The sequence below is a fragment of the Solanum lycopersicum genome, chromosome 2 (assembly GCF_036512215.1).
Source record: "Solanum lycopersicum chromosome 2, SLM_r2.1".
NCBI lineage: Eukaryota > Viridiplantae > Streptophyta > Magnoliopsida > Solanales > Solanaceae > Solanum > Solanum lycopersicum.
Window position 1 is genome coordinate 62,387,869 of NC_090801.1, and position 16,449 is coordinate 62,404,317.

General features: G+C 34.1%; 2 protein-coding genes across 6 annotated transcripts; one reads left to right on the top strand and one right to left on the bottom strand.

Moving 5' to 3' along the window:
• The first annotated feature begins 1,581 nt into the window (after positions 1 to 1,581).
• Positions 1,582 to 9,003, top strand: LOC101262583 (serine/threonine-protein kinase/endoribonuclease IRE1a). Of its 3 annotated transcripts, none has more exons than XM_004232529.4 (7): positions 1,582 to 2,021; positions 3,006 to 3,255; positions 4,126 to 5,519; positions 6,322 to 6,494; positions 6,808 to 7,054; positions 8,135 to 8,438; positions 8,651 to 9,003. In XM_004232529.4, the coding sequence occupies exons 1-7, from the start codon at positions 1,861 to 1,863 to the stop codon at positions 8,795 to 8,797; spliced, it is 2,676 nt and encodes an 891-aa protein (XP_004232577.1). In that variant the 5' UTR covers positions 1,582 to 1,860; the 3' UTR covers positions 8,798 to 9,003. The 3 variants fall into 3 exon arrangements, with proteins under 3 accessions (XP_004232577.1, XP_004232578.1, XP_004232580.1); XM_004232530.5 differs by having other exon boundaries at positions 1,590 to 2,021; positions 3,047 to 3,255; XM_004232532.5 differs by having other exon boundaries at positions 1,590 to 2,021; positions 3,136 to 3,255.
• A 196-nt stretch (positions 9,004 to 9,199) lies between these two features.
• On the bottom strand, positions 9,200 to 14,092 carry GLR3.5 (glutamate receptor 3.5). 3 transcript variants are annotated; one of them, XM_010318183.4, is made up of 7 exons: positions 13,895 to 14,092; positions 13,020 to 13,319; positions 11,546 to 12,897; positions 11,183 to 11,460; positions 10,978 to 11,009; positions 10,486 to 10,892; positions 9,200 to 9,841 (listed from the first exon to the last, which is right to left on the bottom strand). In XM_010318183.4, exons 2-7 carry the CDS (start codon positions 13,282 to 13,284, stop codon positions 9,362 to 9,364), a joined length of 2,814 nt encoding a protein of 937 aa, XP_010316485.1. In that variant the 5' UTR covers positions 13,285 to 13,319; positions 13,895 to 14,092; the 3' UTR covers positions 9,200 to 9,361. The 3 variants fall into 3 exon arrangements, with proteins under 3 accessions (XP_010316485.1, XP_010316484.1, NP_001307921.1); XM_010318182.4 differs by having other exon boundaries at positions 13,636 to 13,990; NM_001320992.1 differs by lacking the exon at positions 13,895 to 14,092 and adding an exon at positions 13,499 to 13,819 and having other exon boundaries at positions 9,211 to 9,841.
• Positions 14,093 to 16,449: the final 2,357 nt, after the last annotated feature.

The window sequence follows — 16,449 nt, forward strand, 5'->3', positions numbered from 1 at the left end:
TTTTTCGATTAAGATAAAAACGACAATATTGATGATGACGGATGATAGTAAAAAAAAAAAGATCAATACGGAAAGAGGTTTGGCAAAGACGTTGGCTAAAGGATTTAGCCAGTGAGGAAAATGCAAAAGGCTAAGTGGTTTGTAAGTAAATTGTATTGGTTTCACGCGCTTTTGAGGCGTGTATAACACCTGTAATGGCATATCATTAAAAAATATCTAATGTGTATATGTTTTGAACAAAAAAAGGTGTTTAATAGGTACATTCCTTAATTTAAGTGTCTAAGTGAAATATGATGACAACTTTAAGTAATTGTGGATGACTTAAATCTTTTTTAAATATATCAAATTAAAATTAGACCAATTTATAACTTCTTTTTTTTTTAATCTATATATATATCATACATATATCATATCATCATTATATATATATATATATATATATATATAAATATATAAGTTGGAAAAGTGTTAGGCAACGATTGAATTATCATTTTACTAATTATTTTTCACTTTTCTTCCCTCTTTATAATGAGTTCAAATTAGCAACTCTTTTAGATTTAAAGCCTCTTAAAATTAACATATTTGTATAAATATATATATATATATATATATAAGTTGGAAAAGTGTTAGGCAAAGATTGAATTATTATTTTACTAATTATTTTTCACTTTTCTTCCCTCTTTATAATGAGTTCAAATTAGCAACTCTTTTAGATTTAAAGCCTCTTAAAATTAACATATTTGTATAAATATATATATATATATATATAAAAGTTGGAAAAGTGTTAGGCAAAGATTGAATTATCATTTTACTAATTATTTTTCACTTTTCTTCCCTCTTTATAATGAGTTCAAATTAGCAACTCTTTTACATTTAAAGCCTCTTAAAATTAACATATTTGTATAAATATATATATAATATATATATATATATATATATATATATATAAGTTGGAAAAGTGTTAGGCAAAGATTGAATTATCATTTTACTAATTATTTTTCACTTTTCTTCCCTCTTTATAATGAGTTCAAATTAGCAACTCTTTTAGATTTAAAGCCTCTTAAAATTAACATATCTCTATAAATCATCATATTGAGAAGGTGACCAGCTCTCATCAACTCACACAATTTTTTTTTCTTTTGAAAATTTCTTGTATATTTTTATTTAATTTAATAATAAATGTCTAAAAGACGGATAATAAAAAGATAACTGTTAAATATAAAGGACTCGCAAATTTGTCCGTTCAAAAAAAAAGTCCAAAAGTCTTTTATCCCAAAATCAATAAGAAGAAGGAACCTGTTAACTTAATCAATGCGTTTGTCATTTTTTAGGGTCTTTTATGGTAACAACATGATTGATAATATTTATACTAACGAATATACAGGTATCATAATTTTATCAATTGATTTGATATTTATTAAATATTAAATTAACAAAAAAAGTGAAAAATATACATATTTTAATTTTTAAACGATAAAAATATATATGTTCCAAAAATATATCTATATATTATTATGATAATTTAAAAATATATATATATATATTTTTTACTTTATAGTATAAATATATAATGAACCCTATTATTACACGTTGAGATATTGAATTGGAAAGAAATAAAAGTGGATTAAGTTACAACAATGAGGCAAAGAAAGACAGACAGCCATCGATCGACGAAATTCGAGGAACCCAAAATCCAGACGACAACGCCCTTTCTTTCATATTTCGAATCGAATCTCTAAGATTTCCTCAATTGCAATCTTCGATGTAACCCATAACTCTATCGTACGCCACCACTCCTAATTTATTTGTATACCCCCACCCCCATCAACAGAAGAAAAATCGGCGGTCAATTTCAGGTCGATGAGACGCTACTGGGTGATTCCGGCCGGCATTTTACTCTTATTTTTCAGCTTGACGGTTTTGGCAAGTGAGTTATTTGGCTTACCAAGTGGGTCAATTGAAGGAGTTTCTGATGGGGTTACGCTAGCTCCGGCGAGGAGGAATTTGCTGTCGGAATTAAAGTTAGTTTGTTTTCTTGATTTCTTGATTTCTTGAGAGTTTTTAACTTATACCCATTTGAGTTCATTGCTGGTTTGGTTGGTTTTTAAAAGTAATTTGTACAAAGATTTATTATTGCTTTTCAAGATTCTTGTTGGTCATTTTCTACTAATGCAGATTTTGATCTTTTGGTTCAAATTGTTTACTGCAGTTGTTTTTTCCCGTGTTTTTTTTATGGTTTTTGACTCTAAAGAATTGAATCATGTTCAATATGTACAAATTGTACACTTAGATTTGTCTGTATAAGACTTGTTTTTGACTAACTGTCAGTCAAGATTGTCTTTAGTTCGTGTTTTATTCAAACAGATATGTCATTGCCGTTTCCTTATAATTGGTAAAGATTCTTATGCTCTTTTTTTGGGCCATCAGGAAATTGTATGTTTGTTTATCCTGCCTTTCTTTGCTTCATATTGCTCTATGTCGAAACCATGCCAAGTTTCCAAACTACACCTTAATAGTTTCCAGGATTTCTAGTTTTTGAAGTACAACATTCTCTTAGAGGAGATCAGTTTCTATAAACACCAGAATACTTTTCGGTTACTAGTTTGTCGTACCCTGTAGTTTACAATATAAATATGTGGGAAAATAGTGTTTTTATGAGTGAGGGTAGTGGGATCTTCTGAGACTCAGTTAATATGGATCATATGTTTCGCTGCATGAAATGCTTCATGCATCTGTGATTGCTTGAAGTGAAAACATCACTAGCGTTTCTGCTCATCTCTTAAACCCAGAAACACTCTGTTTAATATGTAGGTAAATCAACTTATTTTCTGCAAATTGGATGCATGAGCTGTAAACTAGATTCTCTTTGGAAATGATAAATTGAAGCCCTTTATTTTGTTTGTTCCAAGTTCACTTTGTGTCGTACTGGTAGATGTACTTGTGGGATGCTTGTTGATTCATTAAATTTATTTGGCTTTGGTTTTCGCTACACTCTCTCGAACCAGGAAACCTGAGACAGCTCTGTTTGCTGAATTGGATGGTACAGTTTCTTTGAGGGAGCAAAATAGCTTAAATACTATGAAACCACCGCTCTGGTCATTTAGATCTGGGTCATCAATCTACTCTTCTTATCAGGCTCCTGTTAATTACAATAACAGCAAGGAGGCATCATCTGATATAGGAAGTGGTTATTTCATCGACTGTGGCCGTGGGGATGATTGGGAGTTGTATGCACACAACAGGCTTGGTAAATTGGTATTGTCTCTAAATTTTATGCGAGTCTCTTCTGTACAATACAACGAGAAATGATATCCACTTAACATTGATTGATAATGAGGAATGGTACCATTCTTTTTCGAGAAAGGTAACAGGAAAAGGTTTCACACAATGAATCATGATGCCAATTAATCTTGTATTATCAACTAGATATCCATCTATCTTAACAAAATGAAATGAATATTCCCTTTAGTTTATAAATATTTACAACCTCCCCTCTTCAACCTCACAACATGAAGGTGTTTATTCTGAGCATGATTTGACTAATATACCCTCCTTTCTATGTAGTGGTTGATCAAAGGCAGTTTTGGAATCAGTTTCAGTTTTTAAAAAGTGTGTAATGGAAAAAAGTAAAAAAAGAAAAGAAAAGATAGCTAAGAAGGGGCTGTTGTTATACCATTCTCTTTTAATGTATATAATAGTGGCAAGTCTCTTTTTCTTTTCACAAGTAAAAGGAGTATAAGTGGAAAGTCTCAATAAAAGGGGAGGTTCATAAGTATATCTCAAACTAATTGGATGTCCCACTTGGTTTTGCCAATTGGAAAGGTCCAAGTAAGTTACCCAAAATTATAGAAAGAAAAAGTAAAAATAGTGAATGGTTCAGATCCAAGATTTTGTTATACATCCCTAAGCTGATGAGGATGGACCGCATCCTGAATTGTTCTTCTAATAAGGGTGATACAATGAAATAAATATCTGTTTCATGAGTCATTAGGTATATTCTTTCAGCAAGTTAGAAGCAATGACCATCCTCAAACTTTTGAGATATATGTTTTAGAAGACATGTTTGACCCTACAGTTCTGTTATTTTACTATAGTCTTTTTATTTTGCTCCATATTTTTTAACAGAAACTTATGAAGAGTATTGATGAGTATATTAGTTCAACTCCACAAATAGCTGAGGACGGCGGAATTGTTCTGGGTTCTAAAAGAACTACTGCATTTCTTATTGATGCTAAGACTGGACGATTGATTTACACATATAGTATGCCTAGCTCTCCAGCAACTCAGGACAACGACACTGCTTTTCATCATAATGGCACCATTGAGGAAAAGAGTCTTCCCAGCTACACGCTTTACATCACCAGGACAGACTATGCATTAACGTCCTTTATTCCAAACTCAGACAAAGTGTTGTGGAACATGACGGTTGCTGAAATAGGGGCTGCTGCTCTTTGCAAAGTTGATGATGCATTAAGTGGGGATATTATGGAGTCTGACAAATCTGAACCTGATGTCCATTTCAATATGCCATTGCCATGTCAGTCAAGGGCCCTTATCTACAGACGCCGAGGTCATGATAACAAGATGCTCCCAGAGGCAGATAATCACGGTATGCTGCCAATTCCTACTTCACAACCAAATGTTGATAATGCAGCTACGCCCGTGCCCGACAAGAATGTAAACACCTTCCACTTAAAAGATATTATTAAAAAAACTATGCTTGTCATATTGACGGTGTTCATAATTTTTTTCACCAAAAACATAATGTTACAAGATGCTAAAAGTCCATTTAAAAAAGGAATATCAAAGTGCTCTGAAAGATTGACCATGCCAATTCACAGTATTTTAGCTACTCTTGTGGGAGCTTTTACACATAATCGTGATTTAGTAGCTGAACTCAATGGGAACCTACATTCGCCAAATGTACCTTCAAAAAGGAAGAAGTCTCGGAAGTCTGGAAAGAATGGGAGCAATGGCATTAAAAGTGATAAAGACACCTCATCTGGTACTGGACTTAAATATGCAGACGTGGATGCTGATAATAAACTGTTGAACTTTCTTCAACCAAGTATATGTACCAAAGGTGGACGCTCTATTGGTAAATTGTTTGTCTCCAGTTCAGAGATTGCTAAAGGGAGCAATGGTACAGTTGTATTTGAAGGAATTTATGAAGGCCGTGCAGTTGCTGTTAAAAGACTTGTCAGGGCACATCATGATATTGCCTTCAAAGAGATACAGAATCTTATTGCATCTGATCGACATCCAAATATCGTTCGGTGGTATGGTGTGGAACAAGACCAAGATTTTGTTTATCTTGCTTTGGAACGCTGCATTTGCAGCTTGAGTGACCTTATTCAGATTTATGCTGACACTTCAGAAAATGCTTGTCCTAACCAGAACTTGGATGGAGAATCTATGAAGCATAGACGTTATTTGGACAATTTGAAGGGTATTATTCTGGATACTGACCTAATGAATGAAAATGGTTGTCCTTCACCCCTGTTGCTCAAATTGATGAGGTTTGTTGAGTTATTTTATATCAGCTTGTGCCTCTTATCATTGTTTCATGGTATATGAGGGTATTTTGCAATCCATTAGATGATGATTTGAAAAAGGCTGAGCTCACTTCGGAAGAAAGCCCCTCCCCCCCCTTCTATTTCTTGCCTGTTTAATTCTAAAAGATCATATAGTTTGGCTTTTCTTCCTATGTATACCAGACATCAGGTCTCTAGAGGGCCTTTATTTAGGTAAAGAACTCATCGAAATTCACTTTGTTGAATTTTTGTTTGTCCCGCCCGCGGATAGATCTGGGAAGTTAGACAAGAAAATTCCATCACATTCTTCTGACTCATAATTTCTTGTGACAATGGCTTTACAATGGGCCTTTTCAGTGCTTTTGTCTTTATAACTTTTAGGTCTTGGTGCTTTCTCATCCATGCTGTCTCATCTGTTTTCTTTTATGATTTTGCTTTGCTAACTTTTTGAATGGTCTGATAAAATAGGTCACCTGCTAGCCTATCCCATCTGCAGTGGGAAAGAAGGGACCTCTACAAATGCTCCTTCCTTTACCAATCATTAAAAATTTTCTGCATCTTGCATTTCCCGACTGTCATCTTCTGCTTGGTTGATATGCGCTTATAAGATATATATTGCTGTTTCCGTGCATATAAATTGTAATATGTGCCCTGGTAGTGGATGTTAAACATAAATTTAATCTGAAAACCATTTTCCATTTTTATCTTTTGATTATAATGTTCTGAATTCCAATTTGTCTGGGTATGCACATGTTTTGGTGTTCTGATTTTCTTTTCTGGAGGACAGGGATGTGGTTTCTGGTCTTGTGCATCTTCATGATCTGGGGATCATTCATCGAGACCTGAAGCCCCAAAATGTTCTGATAACTAAGGAAAAATTCTTATGTGCTAAGCTTTCTGATATGGGAATCAGCAAGCGCCTCATTGGAGATATGTCTTCATTGGGTCATCGCCCAACAGGCAAGTAATTGTAAAGTATGTAGCTAAAAAATTAGCTGCTAGTGAAGTTATCTTCAGTTCCACCACCATTAAGTATGCTCCTTTATCTAGTAATTTGCATGACACATTGAGCATCTCTACAATGTCGTCCTTGCTGCATTCAGGAGAAGATTGTTTGATTGACAGCTGAGTTCAATTTCAGTTTCTCACACCAGATTCTTCTTTTAGTGGCCTTAGCTTTTATATTTTCTTTCAGAGTTTGCCATAGCATGATGTCTTTAACTTTTTAACGCATATTTCTCCCTGTTCTTACTCGGCAATAATTTTTTTGCAGGTTATGGAAGTTCTGGATGGCAAGCTCCTGAACAACTTCTTCATGGACGTCAAACACGTGCTATTGATATGTTCAGTCTGGGGTCTGTTCTGTTTTTCTGCATGACTGGTGGTCGTCATCCCTTTGGAAGTCCTCTTGAGCGTGACATTAACATTACAAAGAATAAAATGGATCTTTTCTTGTCGGAACACATCCCTGAAGCTGTGGATCTCTTTTCTCGTTTGTTAGATCCCATTGCTGAACTGAGGTAAGAAGTGCACATGTTTTATATAATGAAAATTTTATTACATCCCGCACATACCAATAACTATTGACAAATTTAGAGTTCTTTATTGACCATGACATCCTTGTAGCTAGTTATGGCTGGAACTTCTCTTCGAATTGCAATACTGTTTTCATACTCTAAAAATGTTTGTGACAAAAAGAAACGAAGTGACTTAGCTTACGACCACTGAACAAACTTGGTTGACGAACATAGTTTATGCGCCGCTAATGTAGCGGCTAGTTCTTTATTGACCATGACATCCTTGTAGCTAGTTATGGCTGGAACTTCTCTTTGAATTGCAATACTGTTTTCATACTCTAAAAATGTTTGTGAAGATGACTATACCCTTTTTATCTCCCTTTAAAATTAAAGCTCCTGCATGGTGATTTTCAAAGTACAAAGAATATTTTTTGTATATTCAGTGAAGAAGGTAGGAATGATGATTATGACTATTAGCATGTGTACAATCAAGTTTTAGCTCAACTAATGTTTCAGCTGTATTTAGTTTAGTAATGTGCTTGATAAGTTTCAGACCCATTCAACGTATTAAGTAGGCTGTGCAGTTATTTCTTCACTGCTGTTCAGGAATGCAAGAAACATCTCTGTATCAGTATTACCTATTTTATTTCTTTAGATCTTAAAAAATGACTGCGTATAAAAAGATTCTTAGAAAATCCAGTACTAGCTAGGGGCTAGAGTCAGAGTCGTAATTTTGCATACTTGAGGTGCAAGGCTTGATCCTCACAATAGACCCATAGGCATCCCTTTCCCCACCCTGACCACCATTATCCCTGTCAAGAAATAGTAATTTTTGAAAAAAAAAGGAAAGAAAAAACAGACAATGTAAGAAAAATAAAGAAAATTAGAGGTTTTTTCTTCATGAATTGGTAGCTATCTTAGCACATTGAGGTGTAGCTGTATTTTCAATTAATATAACATTAACATTGTAATGGGAAAACTCCTAAACCGTTCTCTTGGATAAAGTGCATGTCCTGCTAGTCTATGTACACTGTGCCTGCCTATTGCTAAATCCTCTTTTTTTTCCTTTAAATTCTGTCAAAGACCAAAGGCAGTGAAGGTGCTTGCTCATCCTTTCTTTTGGACTGCTGAGATGCGACTGTCATTTCTTCGTGATTCAAGCGACAGGGTGGAACTTGAAGATAGGGAGACTTCTTCTGATCTTCTGAAAGCATTAGAAGGTACAGCGCCTGTGGCTTTGGGTGGAAAATGGGATGAGAAGATGGAACCTCCTTTCATAAAAAATATTGGCCATTACAGGCGATATAGATTTGACAGTATTCGTGATTTGCTGCGTGTGATGCGGAACAAGCTAAATCATTATAGAGAGCTTCCCACCGAAATTCAGGTTAGTTTTGATCAACTTATATAGTACTTTACTACTTAATACGTATTGCTATTCAACAAATTGGTGCACTTAACATTTGGTCAAGACTTCCTTTGAGGAATTAGTTTTTGTGTGGGAACATCTCGAAGAACCAGTGTGCTGTAAGGTGGAAATATTATCGATGATTTCAGATTGTATTTGCTGACTTCCGGTGTATCTTCACTTCATTTCAGGAAATTATAGGAACCGTTCCAGAAGGATTTGATGGCTATTTTAGGAGGCGGTTTCCGCGGCTACTAATTGAAGTGTATAAAGTGATGTCAGAATACTGTAAAGATGAAGCCTGTTTTCAGAAGTACTTCACAAGCAGTGTACTTTAGGCTCCTCCAGATAGTAGCTTAATCTTGTTCCATTCTTACATTACATGTATGATGTAACATGTATTGTAAATTGTAATATACACTATGTAAATATGCCTGTGCCGGGGAGGTACCAGAAAGCTGTCCGAATACACCACTGTTGTTGGAAACAAAAATAATGTATATATGAAACCAAATGTGTAATCTTATTAAAGTATGTTTACCAACATTTCTCTGTTTTTATTTTAAATGCTCAAATATGTTCCTTATTCGAGCTGAAAGGGTTTGTAGTAATCATACATATGGATTAGCAGGATACTCTAGTGCTAGAGATTTTTTTATTTTTTTCAAAAATAGGCTTAAATGGAAAGACACAAACAGTTGCAGATTCATATATCCGACTCCAGTTAGTTCGAGATTGAGTTATAGTAATAGTTGTTGTAAGGTTCATCGATTATTTGACATAATATGTCAATGGCATCAGAACTTTGTAAAATTTGATACAGTTACAGCATTGTCTACACAAATACGCAGTCAACCTTAATACTTACATTTGAGGAAGAGTAGTAGATTTTTGTTTATGAACTATACAGATTCTCCAAAACTTACAACCCTGTTCGAGTATATCTCAGAACGGTCAGTTCTTGAACCATTTACTGATGCATCTTGATCAATACTTCTTACTGAAGTCACCTCTAGTTGCCTTCGTTTGGATCGAGACCTCACTGACTCTTCCTTTTCATCAGCAAAAGAAAGGAATGTCTGCAGTCGTCCTGATCGTGAACTTTCACTAGCTACCTCAGAATTGGGATAGTATTGGCAATATTGACATGCTAGCATCACAAAATAAATGAGCAGAGCCAGAAAACATGCCAACCCACATAGAAAGAATAGACCTGAGAAGCTTTTCAGCTGAAGTCTGTCCACTTCAAGCTTTGTACTCTGTGAAGTGCAAGCTATTCCAGAAAGCCATTTATCATGGATCCTTTGAAGTTCCCCATTCTCTGATAGTTTCAAAATTGCTGTTGACATGTCTACTGCTAGAGGAGAATCCCTAGGGAAAGCCTAGGAGGGAAAAAAATAGAAAACAAATCAAGTACTAGTCATAAAACAGCAAAGTCAGGAAGGGGCATTATTCTCAAAACATCGACAGGTCTGGCATAAATCCTTCAAAACAAAAGGTCTTATATTGATTAGTTTGATGGCTTGGGATGAAAGGAAAGGTAGTTATAAACATAGCCAGACCAAATACACCAACTTAGTACTTTTATTCTTTACTTTAAACGCTCTCACCAATCGACCCCCTATGTTTTGAAAGATACCATAAGGCAAATTTTGTGTGAAGCAAGCACCATGTTATGTCAAGAGTGTTAATGATCTCCCAAAGTTTCAGGTTTCCTTCCATATATTGAGCTAACAGTAGTATGATTCATCTTCAGAAGACATGTTTCAAGCAGGATTACTCCGCATAACTAAGGAACAATGGAGAAAACCATGCATCAGTAAAAAATTAAACTTTCTTGGCATATTTGCATGTAGTAGATGTAAATACTTCTCATACGTAATCAATTTCTTGGCATATTTGCATGTATCATCAATTCATCACGGTGTGAGACAACATCAACAAAAGCAGATTCACATGTATAACAAAGGTGAAGTTGATAAGGACATGCAAAAGCAAAAGGTGAAACTGACAGAGAGCTACTTACAAACCCCCATCCATTTTTTGTGAATTCTTGACCCAGAATACTGAATTGGCAACGCGATGAGAGGAAAAGCTCCATATAAGCACGCTCATCTACCACTGCTGCAACACCACCACGGCTAGGACCATCTTTTAAAGCTTTAGCATAATCTTCAGGGAGGTTAAGAGGAACAAGTCTAGATTCATCAATGCGAAGTTCTTGAATCAGATAGTTACGGGCAAATGAACCCCACTGATAACCAATGGGTTCCTTTGTATTTACTAAACTTTCAATTCCGGTAATTGGGGAAGAAAGTTTCTGCACTGTAAGAATTGAGGTGAGACTGGCAGTATAGCTTGAGTTTATTATCAAAACCACAAATAGCCATATAAGAAGGACAATACGGCCAAAGGTGCTGACAGTGTTTTCTCCTGCATATAAAAGTGTTTTTTTTTTGTTATAGAAGCTCATTCAAATGTTAGTACAGAAGTAACTCAACCAGCATAGGTTACTTACTCTGGGCAGTAAAGAGAGTTGAAAAGCTGAACCTGCAAAAGAGTTTTACATAGGAAAGGGTCAAGAGTTTGATATTCTACAAAGTGAATTTGGCAAGTGGAAACTAGAAAGTGTGGGAGATAGTCAAGAAAGAGCGAACAAATATGACACACTCTTTCATCAGGTAAATATATTCTAATTTAGTAGTTATGTTTTGCCAACTCACCATAAAACAGTGACAATCTGTTTACTCGGAGGTCCACGAAATTCATCATTCAATCTGTGTTCCAAAATCCAAATTACAGTGCCCACAATTAAGAAAAAAACACCAGTGACACACCACATCTTAGGAGTAAATGGACTGAGAAAAGCCCAAGCATTAGAATTCTGCTCCTTAACTGGTGCCACTACAACTAACCCAGATTCAATGTATGGTTGAGTGAAGTCAACCATTTTTGTTCGATTAGTTGTAATTGCTATGTCACCTATGGCTGCATCATAAACCTGAAATAAAAGGTCAAGTGGATACAGTTAGAAAGCACATTGTTCAAATGACAGTACAGTAGAACCTTGGTAGTCTTATACTCACTCCTGCTGTGATTAGGCGTATTAGCTCTGTATCATCTGGATTGTTATGACCATCCCCAAAGGCAACTAGCTTGTAAGGGAGAGCATAAGGCAATAAGTCTATGGCAGTAGTGAAGACCTCTATACAGTATCCTCTGAATGAGTCGACGCCTGGTACCTTTCCAACAAATTCACGAAAGCTAGCTCTGTTAGGAACTCCAATTTTCAGTTGTCTCCCATTGTTTGGAAAAACCCATCCACGAGGTTTTTCCGTTATTTGTCCAGGCCAGATTATACTTTGTAGCTGTTGATTCGAAGAGGAACGATTTGGCGGCTTAGAGTACAGTGTTTCAGGAGGCACAATTGATAAACCAGAGTATTCAGACCAATAACCAACTTTCCTAAAACCTGTACCAACCACATTAATGACTTCAAAAGTAGGGCGGAAGAGTTCCTTTTCAGAAGTGAAACTAAATGGTCCTGTTACACCTGTCATATTAACCTTAAAAATGTTGTCTCGCAATAACTTCCCTCCATTAAAGATGCTCATAGAATCAAGATTCATACTTCCACTATTCAGTTCAGTTAGCCTTGGATCCTTAGAAAATGAAACTTTTCCACCCTGGTTAAAGAATTCATTGATGGCACGAGCAAGTAGCCACACAGTGTCATAAGCATAGAGTGCATAAGTGGACATCCTTGAAGATCCAGCAAGTCCTGCCTTCCTTGTCAAATTGCTCCACCGTGAGACAAACTTCTGTTTCAATTCTGAACCTGGAGTGTGTATACGCAAGGTAATAGCCCCTTCAAGGTTCTCTTTTTCATCCGAAGGAAGGGGACTACCAGCGTCAAGGATAGTTGAGAGCCAATTTGTAGCAATCCACACATATCCTTTATCTATCATCCCCAAATACCGTGCCATAGAGAATATCTCCAGACCCTTTGTAGGATAAGTATGAACAACCATTATTCGTGACTCTCTCAAAGCAACCTGAACCAAAGCATCCCGGGCATCATCCAATGTTGCTCCAGGTCTCATTGCTGCTTTGTAAGAGATCGAACATCGCCTCTTGGCCAGCTGATCTGCTAATGCAGCTATACCATTTCTTCCAAAATCATCATCAATATATATAGCAATCACCTCCCTCCATTCATAGTACTCAACCATTTCAGCTATAGCTTCCATCTGATACTTATCACTTGGTGAAGTTCTAACAAAAAACGGGTACTGAAGCGAAGAAAGAGAGGGATCTGTGGCTGCAAATGATAATAGAGGGACCTGCAGCTCATTCGCAATGTTTGATACCACATGGGCTATAACAGAAGATTGGGGGCCAACAATTGCCATAGTATCCGTCTCCATGAAACGGATAGCTGTTATAAAAACCAAACAAATTACAAAAAACTCAAAGAACAAGAACAGAATTATTGAAACACTGAAAATGCTATCCACAAAAGCAACAAAAATTACAGATATTCGCAAGGGGCTAGCTTACCCTCAACTATTCCAAGAAATCCACTGGCATTACTGTCCAATGTTATCATATTCAGTTTAGTTCCTCCAAGAACATCTGGATTGGAATTTATATCCTCAACAGCAGCTTCCGCAGCAACTTTAGTAACTTTCCCAACAAGTGTATTGAAAGACACCATACACCCAATGTTCACAACTTTAGGCCTTGCAGAAAGAGTTGAATTAACCCCCTCTGAAGAACACCCATTGTAGAGAACTACTAAAATTATTGTCCAAAATAGTCTCATAGTGAACTTGGGTACAAAAATGTGCAATCTTGACACTGCTAGGCAGAGATAGGAAAAATTTACATCAACAGAAATTAAGTATACATAGTAAGCAGTAACATCAAGAATTCAAAACACATAATAGTTCAGTCAAAGCATATTAAAAAGGGGGAAAAGGGAAGAAAGGGGTAGCCTCAATTTCACACTAGAAAGACATGAACAGTAATTTTCCCACCTAGAGTTTGAAATGAGCCATATTTCATAAGGAGATAATGGAGCAGACAAAAAGAATATTGAAACTCTGAAAAGAGCAGAACAAAATCTTGAGAAAATATGGTTTGAGTATTGGATAGGGACAAGAAATTTACTTACAGAACATTAAACCGCCATAACAAAAGGGGGAAAATAAAGAACAAGAAGTAGAAGGAAAAGGGAAAAAAAGGTGTAGTTTTCTTTAGTGGGGTATCTGCTTCTGCTCTTCCCCACTAATAAAGCATAAAGGGCAAAGCAAATAAGTGCAACTATTGAAATCTTGAGGTTTCAGCAAGAAAAAAATATGAACTTTTCTACTTTTATAAAACTAAGAACTAATATTCCTATAATCATTAACCCAACTACTCAATTTTCTCACCTAGTTCATGTATGGCTTACAAAATTCTGAATTTGGTATTTTTGGTTTGAACAAAAAGATGATTAAACAGTGAACTCACTCAGGTATCATTGCCAAGAAAATAGGACAAAAAAGTGTGTTAAATATATATAACACACAATAACAAATGTTACATTGATAAATATTTTTTCATTCATATTTTCTACGAATATTCTTGATTCAGAATCACCATAATACGCTTTACTTATAACATGAGACCTTTCAATTTTCAATACAAATTCAAATATAGTCATATTATTATATGAATTCGGAAGACGATATGAGAAAAAAAAAAACGCATGAAAAATGTGTATGGCTTGTGTACTAAAGAATATGTGTAATTGTAGACTAAGGTATAAAATGTTCACTTTCTTCCAACTTCCAATATTATTATTATTATTATATAATTTGGACTAGCCAACTAACCTATGCCACATTGTTAGAAACATCCTTAATGACTCACCATCCTTATTGAATTTTAATTCTTTTATCGAAAATTTATTGGGTTATTCAAGGGTTTCAAAAATAAAAACACATTTTGTTATAAGCTTGTTATTGACTTTTGAATAATTTTAAATATTATTGTTGGCGCATGACATAATTAATGTAGCGATTGTATAATCATTTCCAAACTACTTACTGTACTATAGTCGGGAACTTAGTAATGTGGATCCTCGTGTCATGGGGCATAACCTCGACATTTTTGATTGAGTATGATGAAATAAGATATTTATCGAGATAATAATAACAAATATTTTTACGATCCATCTTCTAACTTGTTATTTTCAACAAATCAATAGCTAACAATCATATATATATATATATATATATATATATATATATATATGAAAATCTTAGGTTCGTCTACATGGCGTTCCAACAAACAAAAGTTTTATTTAATATTTATTTATTTTTTAAACTAGCCTTTCTCTTTTCACGGAAACTTGAGACTTTTATGAAGAGTTGTGACTTTTATGTAAAATTGTGACTTTTATTAAAAATTGTGACTTTTATGAAGAGTTACGACTTTAATGAAGAATTGCAACTTTCATGAAAAGTTGCGATTTTAATAAAGAGTTGCAACTTTTATGAAAAGTTGTAACTTTATGAAAGGTTGTGACCTATACGAAGAGTTGTAATTTTTCCAAATAGTTGTAACCTCGCAACAAACATTTGTGCAAGTCACCCTTTGTTGTCTCTTATTTTAAAACATTGAAAATTCTAAACCTTTCTTCTTCTTTTTTTTTCATAACTAAATATTTGTGTACTTCGTTCCTGTTGAGTGACTCACTAACACCATTACTTATGTTACAGATCTTAATATGTATTTTTATACTCATTAATTTTTACCTATGTTATTAGGATAAATGATAAGATAAGTTACCTTTATCAACTAAATATTTGTGTACTTGGTTCGTGTTGAATGACTCACTGACACCATTGCTTATGTTACAAATCTTGATATGTATTTTTAAAGTCTTCAGTTTATACTTATGTTATTAAGGATAAATGATAAGATAAGTTACACTTATCTTAAAAAAAATGATAAGATATAATAAGTTTCATTTTTCTTTACATTATTACTGTTTATTATCGCGTAATCTTATATATATAAAATAATATGGTGTTTTAGTTTTAATGACTGATAGATTTAAATTATAATTTTATAAATTTTGTGATATCAAATCTCCACGCAAAACGCAAGTAAATTTACTAGTAACTATAATATTTATAAACAAAAAAGTTAGTAAAGAAAAAGGAACAATTGTCTTAGACTTATGTGGCTAATAAGGTCAACACCTGAGGTCCCCATGCACTGGCTAATGGCCCGATTTGGAATATCCTGTATATATCAAATCATATAAATTTAAAAATAAAATATATATTATTATTGAATAATTAAATTTTATAAATATAATTTACATATTTATTAATTTAATATAAATATTCGTGCAATTTTAAATGAACAAGCCTTTCGTTTTATTAGTCTATTTATATTTGGACAGTCTGAATATATCCAACACAATTTTTTATTATTAAATTTTCTTTGTGGTCATCGTGCCCACTACCTGGACATTTCCATTTGTTCAGAGTGGGTTTAACATTATTATTTTTGTCGTTACGTATTTGACGTCATGTTGATTTTAATTGTTTAGTGATTATATAATTAATGAAGTAAAATTTAAAAATATTTTTTATTAATAAAATAATAAATATTAATCGAGTTATAATCAAATAAATCAATTGCTTTTCACCTGCAAGGAAATTTTTGAATGGGAATAAAAAAAAACAATTTAAAAAGCTTTTAATAAATAAATAAACAAGCAATTGTCATATCTACGTCAAAATTCTTTTTGGGAAAAAGGTCAAAAGTGTACTACTACCTACTCCATTGAGATTTTATTTTTGTAATTAGGTTGATATTTAAAATTAAATTAGACTAGTTTTTATTTTTGTTGAATAATTAATTGATTTAAATTCGTATTAAACAGAGTTTCATTTCTGTGTAACATTTTTTATCAAATATTTTTGCACAT